This window comes from Macaca mulatta, chromosome 4, assembly GCF_049350105.2.
Source record: "Macaca mulatta isolate MMU2019108-1 chromosome 4, T2T-MMU8v2.0, whole genome shotgun sequence".
Taxonomy (NCBI): Eukaryota; Metazoa; Chordata; class Mammalia; order Primates; family Cercopithecidae; genus Macaca; species Macaca mulatta.
In genome coordinates, this window is record NC_133409.1 from 182,697,844 (window position 1) to 182,713,903 (window position 16,060).

General features: G+C 40.6%; 1 protein-coding gene across 10 annotated transcripts in view; it reads left to right on the plus strand.

Moving 5' to 3' along the window:
* The window catches only part of EXOC2 (exocyst complex component 2), a 209,956-nt gene that overhangs the window by 130,152 nt on the left and 63,744 nt on the right, over positions 1-16,060 (plus strand). For all 10 annotated transcript variants that reach the window (XM_015135401.3, XM_015135397.3, NM_001266944.1 and 7 more), the window contains 7 exon segments: positions 5,797-5,862; positions 6,025-6,182; positions 6,593-6,714; positions 7,918-7,979; positions 14,279-14,359; positions 14,839-14,898; positions 15,559-15,620. In XM_015135401.3, the coding sequence (XP_014990887.1) occupies positions 5,797-5,862; positions 6,025-6,182; positions 6,593-6,714; positions 7,918-7,979; positions 14,279-14,359; positions 14,839-14,898; positions 15,559-15,620 (611 nt within the window).

The following is a 16,060-nucleotide window of genomic DNA, read 5'->3' on the forward strand; positions in this document are numbered from 1 at the left end:
CTCTGCACCTACTTCCATAGGGCTGGTTTGAGAATTCAGTGAGTTAGCATAAGTGAAGTGCTTATAATAATGTCTGGCAGATAAGTAAGAGTTTGCTCTTATTATTTGGAATAAAATTTTTTCCAGTATTTCCACTATTTGAGATCTCATTGGCCTGGCACACAATAGGTGTTCAGTGAACAGAATTTTGTAACATTAGAAAATAGTAGACTGATGAACTGCTGGAGTAGAATTGAATAATGTCAAGATGAATCAACTCATCTAAAGAATTAGTCTTTTAGGGCTGGGCGCTGTGACTCACGCCTGTAATCCCAACACTTTGGGAGGCCGAGGTGGGCAGATCACAAGATCAGGAGATTGAAACCATCCTGGCTAACACGGTGAAACCCCGTCTCTACTAAAAATACAAAAAACTAGCCGGGCGAGGTGGCGGGCGCCTGTAGTCCCAGCTACTCGGGAGGCTGAGGCAGGAGAATGGCGTGAACCCGGGAGGTGGAGCTTGCAGTGAGCTGAGATCGCGCCACTGCGCTCCAGCCTGGGCGACAGAGCGAGACTCCGTCTCAAAAAAAAAAAAAAACCAAAAAAAAAGGATCAGTCTTTTAGGACATGGATTTTAAACCCTAGTGTTTATTTCCAGCAGTGTTTTTCCCTCGTTCGCATCAGTTCCTGCAGGTGGCCCACCACACATGGACAGTAGTTGCCTTCCCTGCAGTTTTTTTGAGTCATAAGATTCCTAAGAATTTTTGATCTAGGATATTTTAGTGAAAAGGGAGTATGTTTTGCTTTCTTACAGATGATACCTAATTATATAGCAAACATATGAATGAAATATTTGGTTGTAGATGAAAAATAAATGATCTGCTTCAGAACTCATGCACAACATTAATGTTGACATGAAAAAATGACTCTTGGTTGGTTGTGCTGAATTGGATATGCCTATGATATTTCTACCTATGTTTATAAACGTAAAGCGTATAGCAGTAATTATTAATTACACGTAATGTGCTCTGCAGATGTGGGCATGTCTGAAACCGTGTGCTCTCTTCTGAAGAGCTGGAGGAAAGAGCAGAGGAGCTGGGGACACTTGCTCCCCTTGCCAGTCTACAAGTGAAACCCAGATGCTGGGTTAAATTCTGGGAAGAGTTCTGGGGCTTTTGATAGCTATTTAATCTCACACAAGAAAGCATGATAGTTTTTAAACACAGTTTACTTGAATTTTCTTATTTTTCTTGTGATAAAATTATCGTGTTGTATTAAGAGCCCATCCGTTAAAAATTCAGATGAAGTTTCCAACAGTTTAAAAAATAGTCAGTTCTTCAAGCCAGTGAAGGCCATGTGAAGTAACAAATGTGAATCAAAACAGTGAAATCCATCCGTTGCTCTCACCACAAAGTAGTTTTGGTCTGTGTGTGCAGGAAAGAGTTAAGGTTTCTAGTTAACGAAATGGTTAATAGTAGGTTAAGATCTCACCTTTAGATATATTTTAAATATAGTGTATTTTTAGATAAAAATCTTTAAAAACAGCCAAATAATTGTTAAATATTAAGAGTCAACATTTTAAAAAGTTACATAACTCAATAATATGCAAATTAAAATGCCTACATATTCCAAAATTAGATTTTCTTTTAAAAATAGGGCAAACTTTACATAATCCATTGTGTTGGAGATATTCAACTCTTTATTAAATTAAAACAGTAAGTAACAACTGAAAGGGGTCTGCCACACAACTAGCCCCCCCCCCACTTTTCATATATTTGGAGACAAGTCCTTGAATTTTACAGAATTACTGTCCAGTAGATTTCATCATGAACACTTGTTTGTTGGGCACAATTGTTGTGGCAAAATTTAGCCTTAATTTTTATATATTTTTTAACAACAGATTTTCACTCTTTTCTTTGATTTAAAAGTGTGTAATAGAACAAATGACTATGAAATAATCTTCCCATTGCACAGTCTTACTATATACAAAGTTTGGTATCAGGTGCTGTGGAGGATACAAGCAGAGGAAATGCCCTTTGACAGACACTCGCAGTTTTATACTGGCCTGTGCCTCCCTCCGCAGCACCGTGGAGCCGGTCCGCGTGAGTCAGGGGCCCCAGGGCCACAGAACCAATAGGGTGCGTATGCTGTACCTGCACTCACACACACACATACGCGAAGAGGTCTATTGTAAGGGGTTGGCACATGTCATTACAAAGACTGACAAGCCCCAAGGGTCTGCAGGATGCACTGCCCAGCTGGATGGCCAATGCTGTCAGTTCCAGTTTGAATGCCAGCTGGCTCAAGACCTAAGGAGAGCGCATGTTTCAGTTCAGCTGTGAAGGCACGTAAAGCCCAGTGTCTCAGCTTGAAGGCAGTCAGACAGGAGGAGTGCCTCTGACTCGTGGGAGGATCAGCTCTTTTGTGCTGTTCAGGCCTTCAACTGATTGAGTGAGGCCCACCCACATCCAGGAGAGGTTCTGCTGTGCACAGTGCATTGATGTGCGTGTTAATCTATCCAGAAACAACTCACAGACACACCCAGAGTAATGTGTCACCAAACGTCTAGCACCCTGTGGCCCAGCCAAGATGACACAAAATTAATCTTCACAAGGTCCTTGACAAAGATTTAGCTCCTGACATTCCAGCAGGTGCTGGGCTCCACAGCAGTGTCTGAATTCAACAAGCAAAGCAGTCCTCCTAACCCCCGACCTCCACACAAAGCTCACCAGTCTCTGCTCATCCAATTTCCCAACATCTTCACCTCCGGGAGAAGAACTGGGCGTGTTAGGTTTTTCAGGAGCATGTCATAGGGTCACTCCTGGCACATCTGCCTCCCAGGGCCACTCTCATGTGGAGACCCAGTGTATTCAGGGCATTTACACTTTCTTAAGTGTATTCAAGTAGGTCTTGGAGAACCTTAACCCTAGGCGATCATTTATTCACCAGGGACCAGGTACTGAGACACACATGCATGCATGCATCCACACATTATATACACATGCACACACATGCATGCACACACACAACAGACACAACGCGTCATGTACACATGTTTACATGTATGTAAACGTAATATAACACGTATGTAAACGTAATATAACACGTGTGTAAATGCATGCATGTACACTCAATATGTAGACATACACATACATTTACACACATACGTATCTACAATATGAATAAAACAGTCACCAAAATAAGCATGACCTTTCCTCTTCTAGCGACAGAACCCAAATAATTTTTTTAAATTATTATTTTAAAAATTCTGGTAACAGTTATAAAAGAAACAAATAGGGTTGTAAGACAGAATATCAGCAATGGAATGGAGGTCAGGGAAGGCCCCTCCCTGGAGGTGATATTGAAACTGACATGTGGCACAAGAGAAGGACACAACCACACAGAGGACGGCAGGGCAGCAGGTCCCAGGCAGCGAGAAGGATGCCTGCAGCACCAGGAGGGCAGCTCAGCATATCAGAAAAGGAAGGAAGCCCCGACGGACAGAAGCATCCTGAGCAGCGGGAGGGCTGGCAGGGACGGGCCTAGCTGGCGGCGGCTTCATCCCAGGCCATGGGGCGGAGAACAGACCAGCTTTCCAGTTTTAAAAAACCCACTTTGGTTGTGTGTTCACAGTGAATTGGTGGGGACAAATGTGGGGGAAACCACTGAGGTCATCCGGGCAGGAAACAGTGGTGGTTTTGATGAAGGTTTTGTCAGTGGAGGTGGAGAGGAGTTGGTAGGTTTGGTTGCTTTTGGGAAGTAGTGGTCAGATGAGGGAGAGGAGAGCACAGATTCTGACATTGCTCCCAGTGGGCTTGAGTGAGCAGGAGTGCCGTTTGCCAAGCCAGAAAGACCTAAGGAAGAGCATGCTTGGAGGAAGCTTCAGATTTCCATTGGTAATGTGGTCGACTGAGATTCCTGGGAGTTACTCAGTATTCACATCTGGGTCACACAGGAGATATTTGGGCTGGAGACAGGCGTTTGGAAGGCATTCGGTAGAAATGATATTTGAAGCCATGGGAACAAACTAGACAGTCTAGACAGAAAAGATAAAAAGCACCCACGCCTAAGACCTAAGAAGCTGCAACGTGCAGAAGAGAAGCCAGGTGTCCCCTCAGCGAACAGGGTGTTCATTCGCTCTGTGTCCACACCCTGTACCACCCGCCATGTTCTGACTCCGGTCGTCACACTGGGCATACAGAAACCAGCTGAACAGACGTTCAGAGCCACTGGTGTTAGCCCGGCGGGTGCGCGTTGGGTGGGAGTCCCTCTGGGCATACCTCCTTCCTCACTGCAGCACCCAGGGCAGGAGGTTCTCCCTCAGGCAGCCTGTCTCAGCCACCAGGGCCCACCTGCTGCGCTCTCAGCGTGGCTCTGCTCACCTGGGCCACCGCAACCTCCTGCTGGCTGGTCATGCTCCACACTGGCCCTTCATTCCTTCTTCTTAATGTGGGCCTCACAGCACTCCCCTGCTTAAAACACCTCAGCTCCTTCTGATTTGTCTTAAAAATAAAGAAAAATCAATGTATAAGTTAAGCCCTGGGGTACAAAGAATTGTGTTATTGACCAATGAACTCAGGAGTTAGCTTTTTGAATGATTATTGAGATGAATTGCAGGTTTAGTTTTTATACATACCTTTAATTCTTTCAAGACAAAAATGTATTTCTACAAAGAAAAAAATGATAAAAGCTGCATAGTTTAATATAAAATTTAAAAATGGAAACTAGAGTTTGAAGGATGTTTGCCTGTGTCTGTGCTGCCCAGTTTTTTGTCAGGTGTGTCTGATAGTTCTGTTGAAAACGCCCAACAGTCCTAACCCATATTTTACTTACATCGAGATGTTCATTATATAAACTAACCGTACATGCAGTTTTTATAGAAATAAATATATATACAGAAATAAATATATATACAATGCACATAACATTGCTTGCATTTTAAAATTAAAGTCAATATCATGATAATTTATAAAGCAAGTGTTCTTGACTTCAAAGGTCTCTTGACTCGTTGTGCATTAACCAATAATGGATGAGCGTTTTAACCTTAAAGATTAACTTTTGCATTATGTCAGTGAAGTGTCAGAATTTTATTTTACATTGTGTAATTGTATTAATGCTTCTTTATTTAGAAAGCTTCCTAGGCTTATCCTTCTAGGGTATTTTATATAATAATATTTAGTTAGAAAATTTGTGAATAAAAAGTTCACTGAAATCCAATTGAACAGGTTTCTCTTTTAGTCCATATAAAGTAGTTTTCCATAGATTAAGGAGAAAGAGACATTGGAAAAAAACATGAGTTATATCAGTAAGCCAACAAAAATTAATTCTAGAATGATAGAATGTATTTTATCCTAAAATACACTGAAAATCTCTGAAGGAAGAGCCGTAGTTTATAGTATTTAAAAATAAAATGACAGATTTCAGAGTTTAGGCTTCCTTTGGTTTCTTTACTAGCTAATGAGAAATGATGTTGACAGTGTTATCATGGCTATGATACTTGATGGTTTAACCATACGACATTGTTGATGAAAATGGTAGATGAAATTCACCTATAAAATTGGTAGTTTCAACTTAACTCTTAGATTAATTTATGGGAATTGTACTTAAAGGTTTTAGAAAGATAAATAACTTCTCATTGGGATAAGAAAGGTTTTCTAATTAATCGTTCTTTAATCAGAAACATAGATTATGTCTTAAGCATTTCTTTTAATCAAGTTATAACCATATTTAATGTTCTCTTTATGTACAAGTGCTAAAGCATTTCTTATTCTTATAAATTATTTCTAATGCGTTTTATTTTGTTTTTTAATTTTTAAGACTGCTGAGAAGTCAGGTCAGATTGAAAGATCAAAGAATGTGAGGCAAAGACAAAATGATTTTAAGGTGAGTAAGGGATAATAACTGTGTCAGCTTCTTCAAAGGTTAGGGTTTTTCCTTTCTCACTTTGTATTCAAGACATCCGTTATTGCCCAGGAAGCATCTTTTAGTTAATGTAACCCAATTAATTACATTAGAATGCAGTTATGCTTGTTCCTGGTTTTCTAGAAAATGATTCAGGAAGTCATGCACTCGCTGGTGAAGCTGGCCCGTGGAGCCCTGCTGCCCCTCAGCATCCGGGATGGGGAAGCCAAGCAGTACGGAGGCTGGGAGGTGAAGTGCGAGCTCTCCGGACAGTGGCTCGCTCACGCCATCCAGACCGTAAGGTGAATACGGACACATTCTCAGAGAAAGGGGAACTTTTTCTTTTTTAACTTTTTGGAAAGAAAATACTCAGTATGGAATATTTTTAATACGTTCAGTAAAGAAGAAATTCTTCTTTTCCTTCTCTGTGTCCTTTTGCCTCCACTGTTTCCTGTTCGTCATCTGACAGCTAAGTTCCTCACTGTTCCTGGTTTTTATGTTGGACGAGAATGTTCTTCTGTTTATGCATCTTCTCTGTTGTTTAACTCAGGATTATTCTTATAGTGCAGTCCCTGCTGTGGTCTGTTTCTGTTTTCAGCCTCATGCTGTAGCTTGTAAGCTCCATGAGGCATGATTATACAGTGAACGTGATGCTAGGAATTGCTTTGCAATCCCACTCTGCTCACTTTTGTTTGGATGTGTTTGTTCGCAGACTTACTCATGAATCGTTGACTGCCCTTGAAATTCCTAATGACCTGTTACAAACCATCCAGGATCTCATTTTGGATCTCCGAGTACGTTGTGTCATGGTCACGTTGCAGCACACGGCGGAAGGTGTGTTTAGATAAATTGGTGATGTTTACTGTACAACAGTTACCTGCATGTGCCACCTCCTTTCGGTTTCCAAATCCTTGAAAACTAGGGAAAATTACTCTTCTGGAAATTTGAATATATTAATTCATCTTATTTCTAGCTGCTGAATGGGGTGTTTTTCTTTTTGTGATGTGTTTTCAAATCAGTTTAGTTGAGAATTAAGAGCGTGCAGAAACCAAGATGGATACACTTGAAAACGTTTAAAGATATAACAGCATCCTGATGATAAATGTTAAGTAGAAAACATAGGGTCTAAAATGTACATAAAGTCTGATATAAGTTTTGAAAATATATGGATGTATATTTTAAAATTTTAATTTGTAGAAATCAATGTCCAGTCAAAGGAAACCCTGTTAGTATTGGTTCTCTGGATTCTAGAAATTATAGATGAGTCTTGTTTTCTTTATACTTTTTAAATTTTTCAGGCTTTTCTACCTTAAAATCATAAAAAACATAAAGGTTTTCTTTACAAAGCAACCTTTTGGTTATTAAATATTTTCAAAAATAGTCAAGAATATTGCTAAAATGGCACAGGCCATTACTGTCTACTACCAGGCTTTTTAGGTAGGAAGCTTACACCCCTGCAAAATTGGTGGGTGATACTGTGTAAACGGGAAGGGAATGGAACCCAGGTGAGAAGCTGGATGTTCCCCTCTTAGTTTATTCCCTCCTCCTCACCTAGGAACCTGAGCCTGCCCAACGCTGAAGGTTTGAGCAGGTGGCATTCCCTTAGCCAACTGAGAATCATATTGCCCCTGTCAAGAATGTGTAGGATTCAAAAAACATCCAAATTATTCATCAGAAAGTTTAGGAAAAAAAGTACTGTATGACTTATTTTGTACATGTCTAGTGTTGTGAAGAATCCTGAATAAGTAGTAAATCATTGTCTCAAGTTGTCATTAAATCTAACCTAGAATTCCCCAAATTGGGCTATGCAGTACAAACTTTTATTTACATTAATATCTTATTAGAATAATCCAGTGAACAATAAGTACTTAAATCCTCAAGTCTACCAAAATTATATTCTTTGTCTACTTTCATCAAGTTTTTACAAACCTATTATATAAAACAATTAAAAACCATAACCTGTATAAATTTTTAATCTGTATAAAATGTACTGAGATTATTCTAATAAAACGTATTTGTGTGCTTCTTTTCATATAGAAATAAAGAGATTAGCTGAAAAAGAAGACTGGATTGTTGATAATGAAGGACTGACTTCTCTAGTAAGTTCAAATTCTTTTCAGTTATTAGTCATTAGTGTGTATTTAGAATAAATGGTTTATCATATTAACAGGGAGCATGTGCTCCATATGTTGCAGCTCTAAATAGAAATAAATATAAGCTTCTTAAAGTTTTTCTTCTCAGAGACATTTTTGCTTAACACTAACCGTAAATATTAAAAAGTTAATGAAAACAGTGGGGTTTCTTTTAAAGTTGACCTTTTTCATCCTGTATAACTTACTATTTTTGTTTGAATTACTTTTTTAAAAACAGAGTATGCTTAATTCTGAATTACTTAGCAACTTGAGCTTTTCAGAAAAGCAGGATAGAAGAGATGATGCTGCTGGCTCCAAAGCCAAAACAAACCAAACAAACAAAAACAACCACCACAGACCACTGCAGATACATTCTCAGGCCAGGCAGCCACTGTCACCTGTTTCTAGAATCTTCTTCTTTTCAGCTGGGACTTTTAGGTTTGAAAGTCATCTTCATGATTTCACAGGTTTTCACACTTGTCTCACGGGTGCTCCTCGCGGTCCTGTGGGTACCTGTGCCCTTGACGATGGCCAGGCAGCGGCCGAAACATCCCAGTGGCTTTCACCAGGGAGGGACTTCTGTCCTTCACAGCAGCCTGGCAGCGTGGTCATGCAGTCAGTGTCTGGGGCTGCCTCTGTCCTTCCCCATGACCCTTCACACTGCCTCCTGCTCAGGCTGGCCTCGTGGCCACTCGTGGCCTGGCTGCTGTCAGGAAGGAAGTCCAGTCCCCTCCCAGGAGCCGTAGCTCGCAACGCCTCTCCATTTAATTGGTCGGAACACATTCCATGCCTGTCCCTGTCAGCAGCAGAGGCTGGGAGAGCACGTGGCTGCTCCTGTTTTCTGTCTTACCTTATTAAGAAAAAAGGATAGGTCAGGTGTGGTGGCTCACACCTGTAATTCCAGCACTTTGGGAGGCCGAGGCAGGCAGATCATGAGGTCAAGAGATCGAGACCATCCTGGCCAACATGCTGAAACCCCGTCTCTACTAAAAATAGAAAATTTTGCTGGGCATGGTGGCGCACGCCCACAGTCTTAGCTACTCGGGAGGCTGAGGCAGGAGAATCGCTTGAACCCAGGACGTGGAGGGTACAGTGAGCGGAGATCACGCCACTGCACTCCAGCCTGGTGACAGAGCGAGACTCTGTGTCGAGAAGGAGAAGGAGAAAAGAAGAAAAGAAGAAGAAGAAATAGCAATTCTAGGAGGCAACTAGCAGTTTCTGCCTCAGATAAGGAAACTAGAATGAAATGGTCTTGACTCTTGCCCAGATTTACAAACCAGTGATGAGTCAGGTTGTCAAGAAACAATGATCCTGCATAGTATTTTTAAATTCCCTTGAATTTCTGTATAGTCGTCCCTTGGTATCCTCAGCACAGGCTGGTTCCAGACCCCTTCATGATACCAAGATCTGAGGATTCTTAAGCCCCTAGAAGTTGGCTTTCAATATCCTTGGACTCCCTATCCAGTCAGTTCCACCACTGGTGAAATTCACAGATGCAGAACCTGGGGCATGAAGGGCCGACTGTACTTCTCATGACTGTCTTCTGGGGGCTGGGGAATTTTTGACTTATTCTATTCCTCCAAAGTTCAAGGTCTTATCTTAAGTTAATATGAACATATCATTGTACCTTACTTTATATATGACAAGGTGATTTAGAAAAGCAATGCTTACTAACAATTTTTTGCAAATTAAATCATGCTTAAAATGAGTTAGGGAAGTTTATTATTTCTAATAAGTCAATTATCATTCTATTTTAAATGCTTTATATTTTATAAAAATATTTTAATTAGGCCAGGCTCTGTGGCTCATGCCTAATCCCAGCACTTTGGGAAGCTCAGGCAGGTGGATCACCTGAGGTCAGGAGTTCGAGACCAGCCTGACCAACATGGTGAAACCCTGTCTCTACTAAAAATACAAAAATTAGCCAGGCATGGTGGTACATGCCTGTAGTCCCAGCTACTCGGGAGGCTAAGGCAGGAGAATCACTTGAACCCGGGAGGCGGAGGTTGCAGTGAGCCGAGACTGTACCCTTGTACTCCAGCCTGGGTGACAAGAGCAAAACTTCCATCTCAAAATATAAAAGAAAGAAAATTTTAATCGGTTGGGTTTCTACTTGTCACAATTATTTGTATTTAAAGAGCAACTAGTCTGTAGTTAATTCTCCCTCACACTAAATCTCTAGAGAAAGGTATGGACCTGCACCACCTGCACAAAAAGACAGAATGTAAACCATCTCCACTTTTTATATTGACTACGTGGGAAATAGTAATATTTGGATAGGTTGCATTAAATAGATTATATGAAAATTGACTTTATGAGTTTATTTTTTAAAAGCTTTTAAAAATGTAATTACTGGAAAATCTAAAATTTCTTACATGGCTTATGTTTGTGGCTCACATTCTACACCTATTGGGCAGCACTGGTATGAAGAGGAAATTTATTGCACTTGATTTGGAATCGAACCTAGTTCAATCCTAAAGAAGCCATGTGGTCTGTCTGACCCTAGAGTCTCAGTTTGTAAACAAGGAGCAGAGCCCGTCTTCACAGTGCTGTGGGCTGGGATACGGTGATGTCCTGTGGACCAAAGCACCTGGTAAACTGCAAAGCTCTGGACAAACATAAAGGATTTTTATTTGTTAAATTAATACTTGTGATCACTGGGGCTACTGTGATAATAATACATTCAGTTTACTATTTTCAGAGCTCTTTTATATAAACCTATCCTAATTATCATAGCAAGCTTGAAAACAGGCCAAAAGGGATCATTGGACCACTGTCCACTGAATCACTTGCCCAAGAGGAAACAGGTGCAGGCAGGTTAGACACACCTGCCTCAAGTCAGTTATGCACAAATGGAAAAAGATTGTGTGTTCAGTTTGAGAAAGCAGAGTCTGCTGTCAAGGTCCTATGCCTCATTCTTAAAATCTGCCATAAATTCAGTAACTTTGAGCCATAAAACAGAGATTGGCTTCAGGTCCTTCTTCAGGGCAGTGCATGTGGTCCGCTAGTGTGTGCTTCCCTGGACCTCGGGACCTCGTTTGCCTGGTTGTAGTACATCAGCTTCTGTGAAGATGCTCTGAAATAGTTACTGTAGAAGCTTCTTTGTAGTTGATTTTTAAACTTTATCCTAGTGCAACTGCAACCATAAAATAACTAATTTCACATTTGATCTCTCACACAAGCCATGTAACTATCTGCAGGGACGAAAGAACTGACCCCCAGTGCACCTTGCGAATGAGTGAGCCCTAGGAAATAGCACGTCCAGAGTCAGCCAAGACATGGTCTAGCCAGAGGTCCTTGAAGAAGTGTCCTACCACGACAGACCTGATAACACTGAGTCTGTTTTAGCTATTCTGCATGGACCTCTTAAGAGAAAAGGTGAATCAATGCTTAGAGCACAAGTCTAGATTCCAGCTTGGAGTATTAGTATTTTAACCCGGCTTGTATATAAAATTCTTAGACTTTGAACAGTGACTTAAGTTGTATAACCCTAACCTCTTATCACATACCAATCTAAGAAAATGTATATTTTCTTAAGATTTCCATAGTGCCAGTCCTATTTGTTTGAGACAGGAAAACTTTTTTTCTTTCCTTGTGCCTGGGATAGGAAAATGCTGCTTATCCCATTAAGTACACCAGGGTCAAGCACTGCCTCACTATGACTGTCCCTCGGCTGAGGCACTCTCTGAACAGAGCTTCAGAGCTCTGAAACAGCTCACTCGAAAGCATCCTGTTTTCTTCTCATGTTGAAAATGGTTTCTGCCTTTTTTCAATTTGGATAATTCTGAGATTCTGAGAATTTTCTTCTTTCAGAACAACTGGAATGATTTGTGATAACTTTTGACAGTCATCTAAATTGGATGACTCACTGACAATACACAGAGATAGGACTACCTCTTTCTTTTGAGAAAAAAGAAATAGTGAACGTGTAGGTGATATCACCTACTCCCAGTTCAACCGAAAGCACTCATTGAACTTTCTAGTATTCTGTTTCTACTTATTATATTAGTATGGGTATAAAAATAAAATTAATAAGAAAGTTGAGTCCAAATTATAATAGAAGATATCTAAACAACCACACATGAACATCAACATACTTTTTTTAAAATTTTTAATTTTTTTGAGCCGGAGTCTCGCTCTGTTGCCCAGGCTGGAGTGCAGTGGCATGATCTCGGCTCACTGCAACATCCACCTCCCTGGTTCAAGCAATTCTCCTGCCTCAGCCTCCTGAGTACCTAGGACCACAGGCACGTACCACCACACCCAGCTAATTTTTTGTATTTTTAGTAAGAGGGGGCTTCATCATGTTGGCCAGGCTGGTCTTGAACTTCTGACCTCAAGCAATCCACCCATCTCAGCCTCCCAAAGTGCTGGGATTACAGGTGTGAGCCACCACACCTGGCCAAACATCAACATGTAATGGCCTGTGGTTGAATCTCAGATTTGATTGTCAATATTATAGCAATATTTATCATTATAACATCTTAAGTTACCTTCTGAGGTGGGCAGGTTAGATGAGTAAGGTCAGTAACCTAACAAACATTTTACCTCTTTAAATGCTTTCTGTGCAGTTGGTATTTCATCCTCTACTTCTTATTTTATTACTGTTTTTGTACTTTCACTTTTAAGTATTCTTTATAATGCCCTCTGGTGGTTTCCAAGTGCAGTCATAACATGACATTAAAGCTGAGGCACATTGTTTTAGCTTTCATGAAGTCTGGATTCCTTTCCATAAGAAAATAAACTTGTCTTTTAAAAGATGTATGTAGATGTCATTTCCTTTCTTCTCTTCAGTTTTCTTCCCAAACTCTTTTAAAAATTAATGCATGTGTTGAAGAGAGGTTCTCACTCCCAGTGCTTTGCACACAGCTGCTTGGTTGAGCCTTGTGCCTTCCGTGTCTCGCTCCGGATGAAACCCAGCCCCACCCATCTCTCGAGACCTGTGCTCAGGTTCGGTGGTTGTGACACACAACCTTCCTGCGGTCCTGCTTTGCCGGTGGTTTCTTGCCCACTCTGCAGGCTGTGTACACTGTCCTCCTCTGAGAACTTGCTCCTCTCCTTCCCTGTTCCCCCAAAGGGCTGGTTCCCCTTGCTCTTCCCGTCTCAGCGTCAATGTTTTCACAGTCTTGGGGGCCTTCTATGACCATCCTATTTAAAGCAGATCCCCCATCATGATTGTTCTCTGAGTCTCTGAGTTCTACTTCTTTTCTTTTCTTTTTTTTTTGAGACGGTCTCACTCTGTCACCCAAGCTGGAGTGCAGTGGCGCAATCTCAGTTCACTGCAGCCTCCGCCTCCTGGGTTCAGGCGATTCTCCTGCCTCAGCCTCCTGAGTAGCTGGGACTACAGGCGCCCGCCACCACACCCAGCTAATGTTTGTATTTTTAGTAGAGATGGGGTTTCACCTGTTGGCCAGGATGGTCTCGATCTCTTGACCTCGTGATCCGCCTGCCTCACCTCCCAAAATGCTGGGATTACAGGCGTGAGCCACCACGCCTGGCCAAGTTCTACTTCTTTTATTCATGACACTTATTATTTTAAATTATGTTATTTCTATACTTTTTTAAACCATTTTGTCAACTTTGACTTTCATAGTCGTGTCTCCTGCCTGAAATGTACACATAATGAGAATTCTGTCTTTCTTACTCCTGTATCTTCCTTACCTAGAGTAGTTCCTGGCACAAAGTGAAAACAAACACCCTTAGGATCTAAGATTCATTCTAGCTTATCTTGAGATGCCATTGGTTGGGCATATTTTCAAGTTTCATTTTCTGACTTAATGTAGCTAGAAAATGACTGTTTACAGTCTATCTGATATAAAGATCCTCTATATCCTCTAGGTCATTATTATTAACATTAAATTTTGTTGAACAGTTCCAGAGATGTGGAAGATCTGGGAGACTGAGCTCGTCCCAGAACATACCTCAGAATCCGCATTCAGTATATAAACCCCTGTATCTGCTCCTCATCGTGTACTGCCCTCTTAGAAGGGTAGAATTTTGAAGAAAATTTTTAGTCGAATCAGTTTTATTTTAATTGAATTAGATATACTTTGGAGTCTCAAGATTGATTCATTCTAAAATACGAAGTACAAAACATATGCCATACCTAAAACTCAATGACTAGGAGTTTACTTTTCACATTGTGTTTCTGTTCCATTCCATTAATCTGGAAAATGTGGACCTTGGGGCCATATTCACTTGTGTTAAATATGTTTTCATAGCCAGTGCTTGTTTTTGAATTTTATGATATGCTGTTTTCCCTTCAGCCATGTCAGTTTGAACAGTGCATCGTGTGCTCTCTGCAGTCGCTGAAGGGGGTCCTGGAATGTAAGCCAGGAGAGGCCAGTGTAAGTATTCCAGCTCCGCTTGGACTCCACAGTTTCCCAGGAGCCCTCGGGAATCACAGTTGTAAAGTTCTGACTCATCGTATTGCAAGATCTTTTCTCCCTCTTTGCTCGCTTGTTCCATTTAGTTTAACTACGTAGGTGTGCTGATGTCTGATTCCAAGACAGGCTGATGCAGGTTAAAGTGTGAGTGCAGGTATTGTAGGTAGAGCAGTTACAGTGACAGCACTTTGTGGACAGCGATTGATGGGCCTGGCTCTTGACCATCAGCCCAGGACTGCATTGTCGTCTCCAGCCCGAGTCACTACAGTGAGGAAACCCACCCAGGAGGCCCACTCTGCACGCGTGTCCTTCTTTTAGAGGAAGGACACCACTCCTGAAGCAGTGTTCCACGTTTTAACTGTTTATATCTAACTTCATACACAAAAAGCCTTGTTTTCTTAGCAAAGTCCAGAAAGTTTAATCAAAATTCTTCCTTGCAGGTCTTCCAACAACCTAAAACACAGGAGGAGGTTTGCCAACTGAGCATTAATATAATGCAGGTAATAATTGAAAGCAGTAATGCCCAAAGCCTCAAATAATACTAAGTATCAGTCAACCCTTCTCCTATTCATAATCTGCAGACGATGTTCACTAAATATGTATTCTTTTTTCATCTTGTCTGTGGACATAATAGTTTAGGGTAAGTGGGTAACAAAGTTTAACGTAAGATTAATTCCAACTTGTTTTAGCGATACCCAAATGTTTCATTTATGTTATGCTTCCCTTTTTTTGTCTTCTCTTGGTACCTCACATGTATTCTGTTAGAGCACAATGTAAATTAAGTGATAATTAGTTGCTCATGTCCTGTCTGGGGTGTAAAGTATTGTTCTTGGAGCCAGTGCTTTGCAGGCACAGAAAGTTGAGAATGTGGGTGAGTGAATGAGGGAAAGTCTTTTTCCGAAAATATCTTCACAAGCTTAATAATTGATCAAAACATAGGCACTTCTAATCTTCCATTACTTACGTGATAGATATGGATGGGATATATATTTCATCACTAATGGGGCATATACAGTATATACACATATGCACGCACACAACACCACACCACTAATGGGATCTATAATTCTACTTCATGTAAAGTTGTCTTTAATGTCCAAATAGATTAATATCTAGGAGTTCATTCCTCTGAGAGTTCTGAAACTTATTTTTTCACTTAGGTTTTTATATACTGTCTGGAACAGTTGAGCACCAAGCCTGATGCAGATATAGATACTACACAGTAAGTAAAAATTAAACTAATCTCATTAGTGCATTTAGGAGAATTAAAAATACAGGCTCAAATTTTATACTTGGTCTTATATCCTAAGACTTCTAGTAAGAAAGAAAGATTATTCATATTAAAGTAATTTTTTTTAAATATTTGACCTATATTCTTTCTGTAGTTTATCTTTTCAACTCATCTTTGCCTTATTAGAGATGTATCAAGCAAATTGAAGACATGATTAGCTTATTATCCAATGAACAGGTTTTATAAACAAAGTATTAAATGTAAATATATAACTCCTAGTTGATTATTTTTACGAGTCTGGTGTTAGGGGAAGGCACCATTACTCTTGTTAGAGACTAAGCATGTTGGTAGAATTATGTCTGGGTCAAGCTTAGTTATTGGAGCTCCAGTGGACACGTGTTAACTCTTGATGTTTACAAATCCATGTAGTA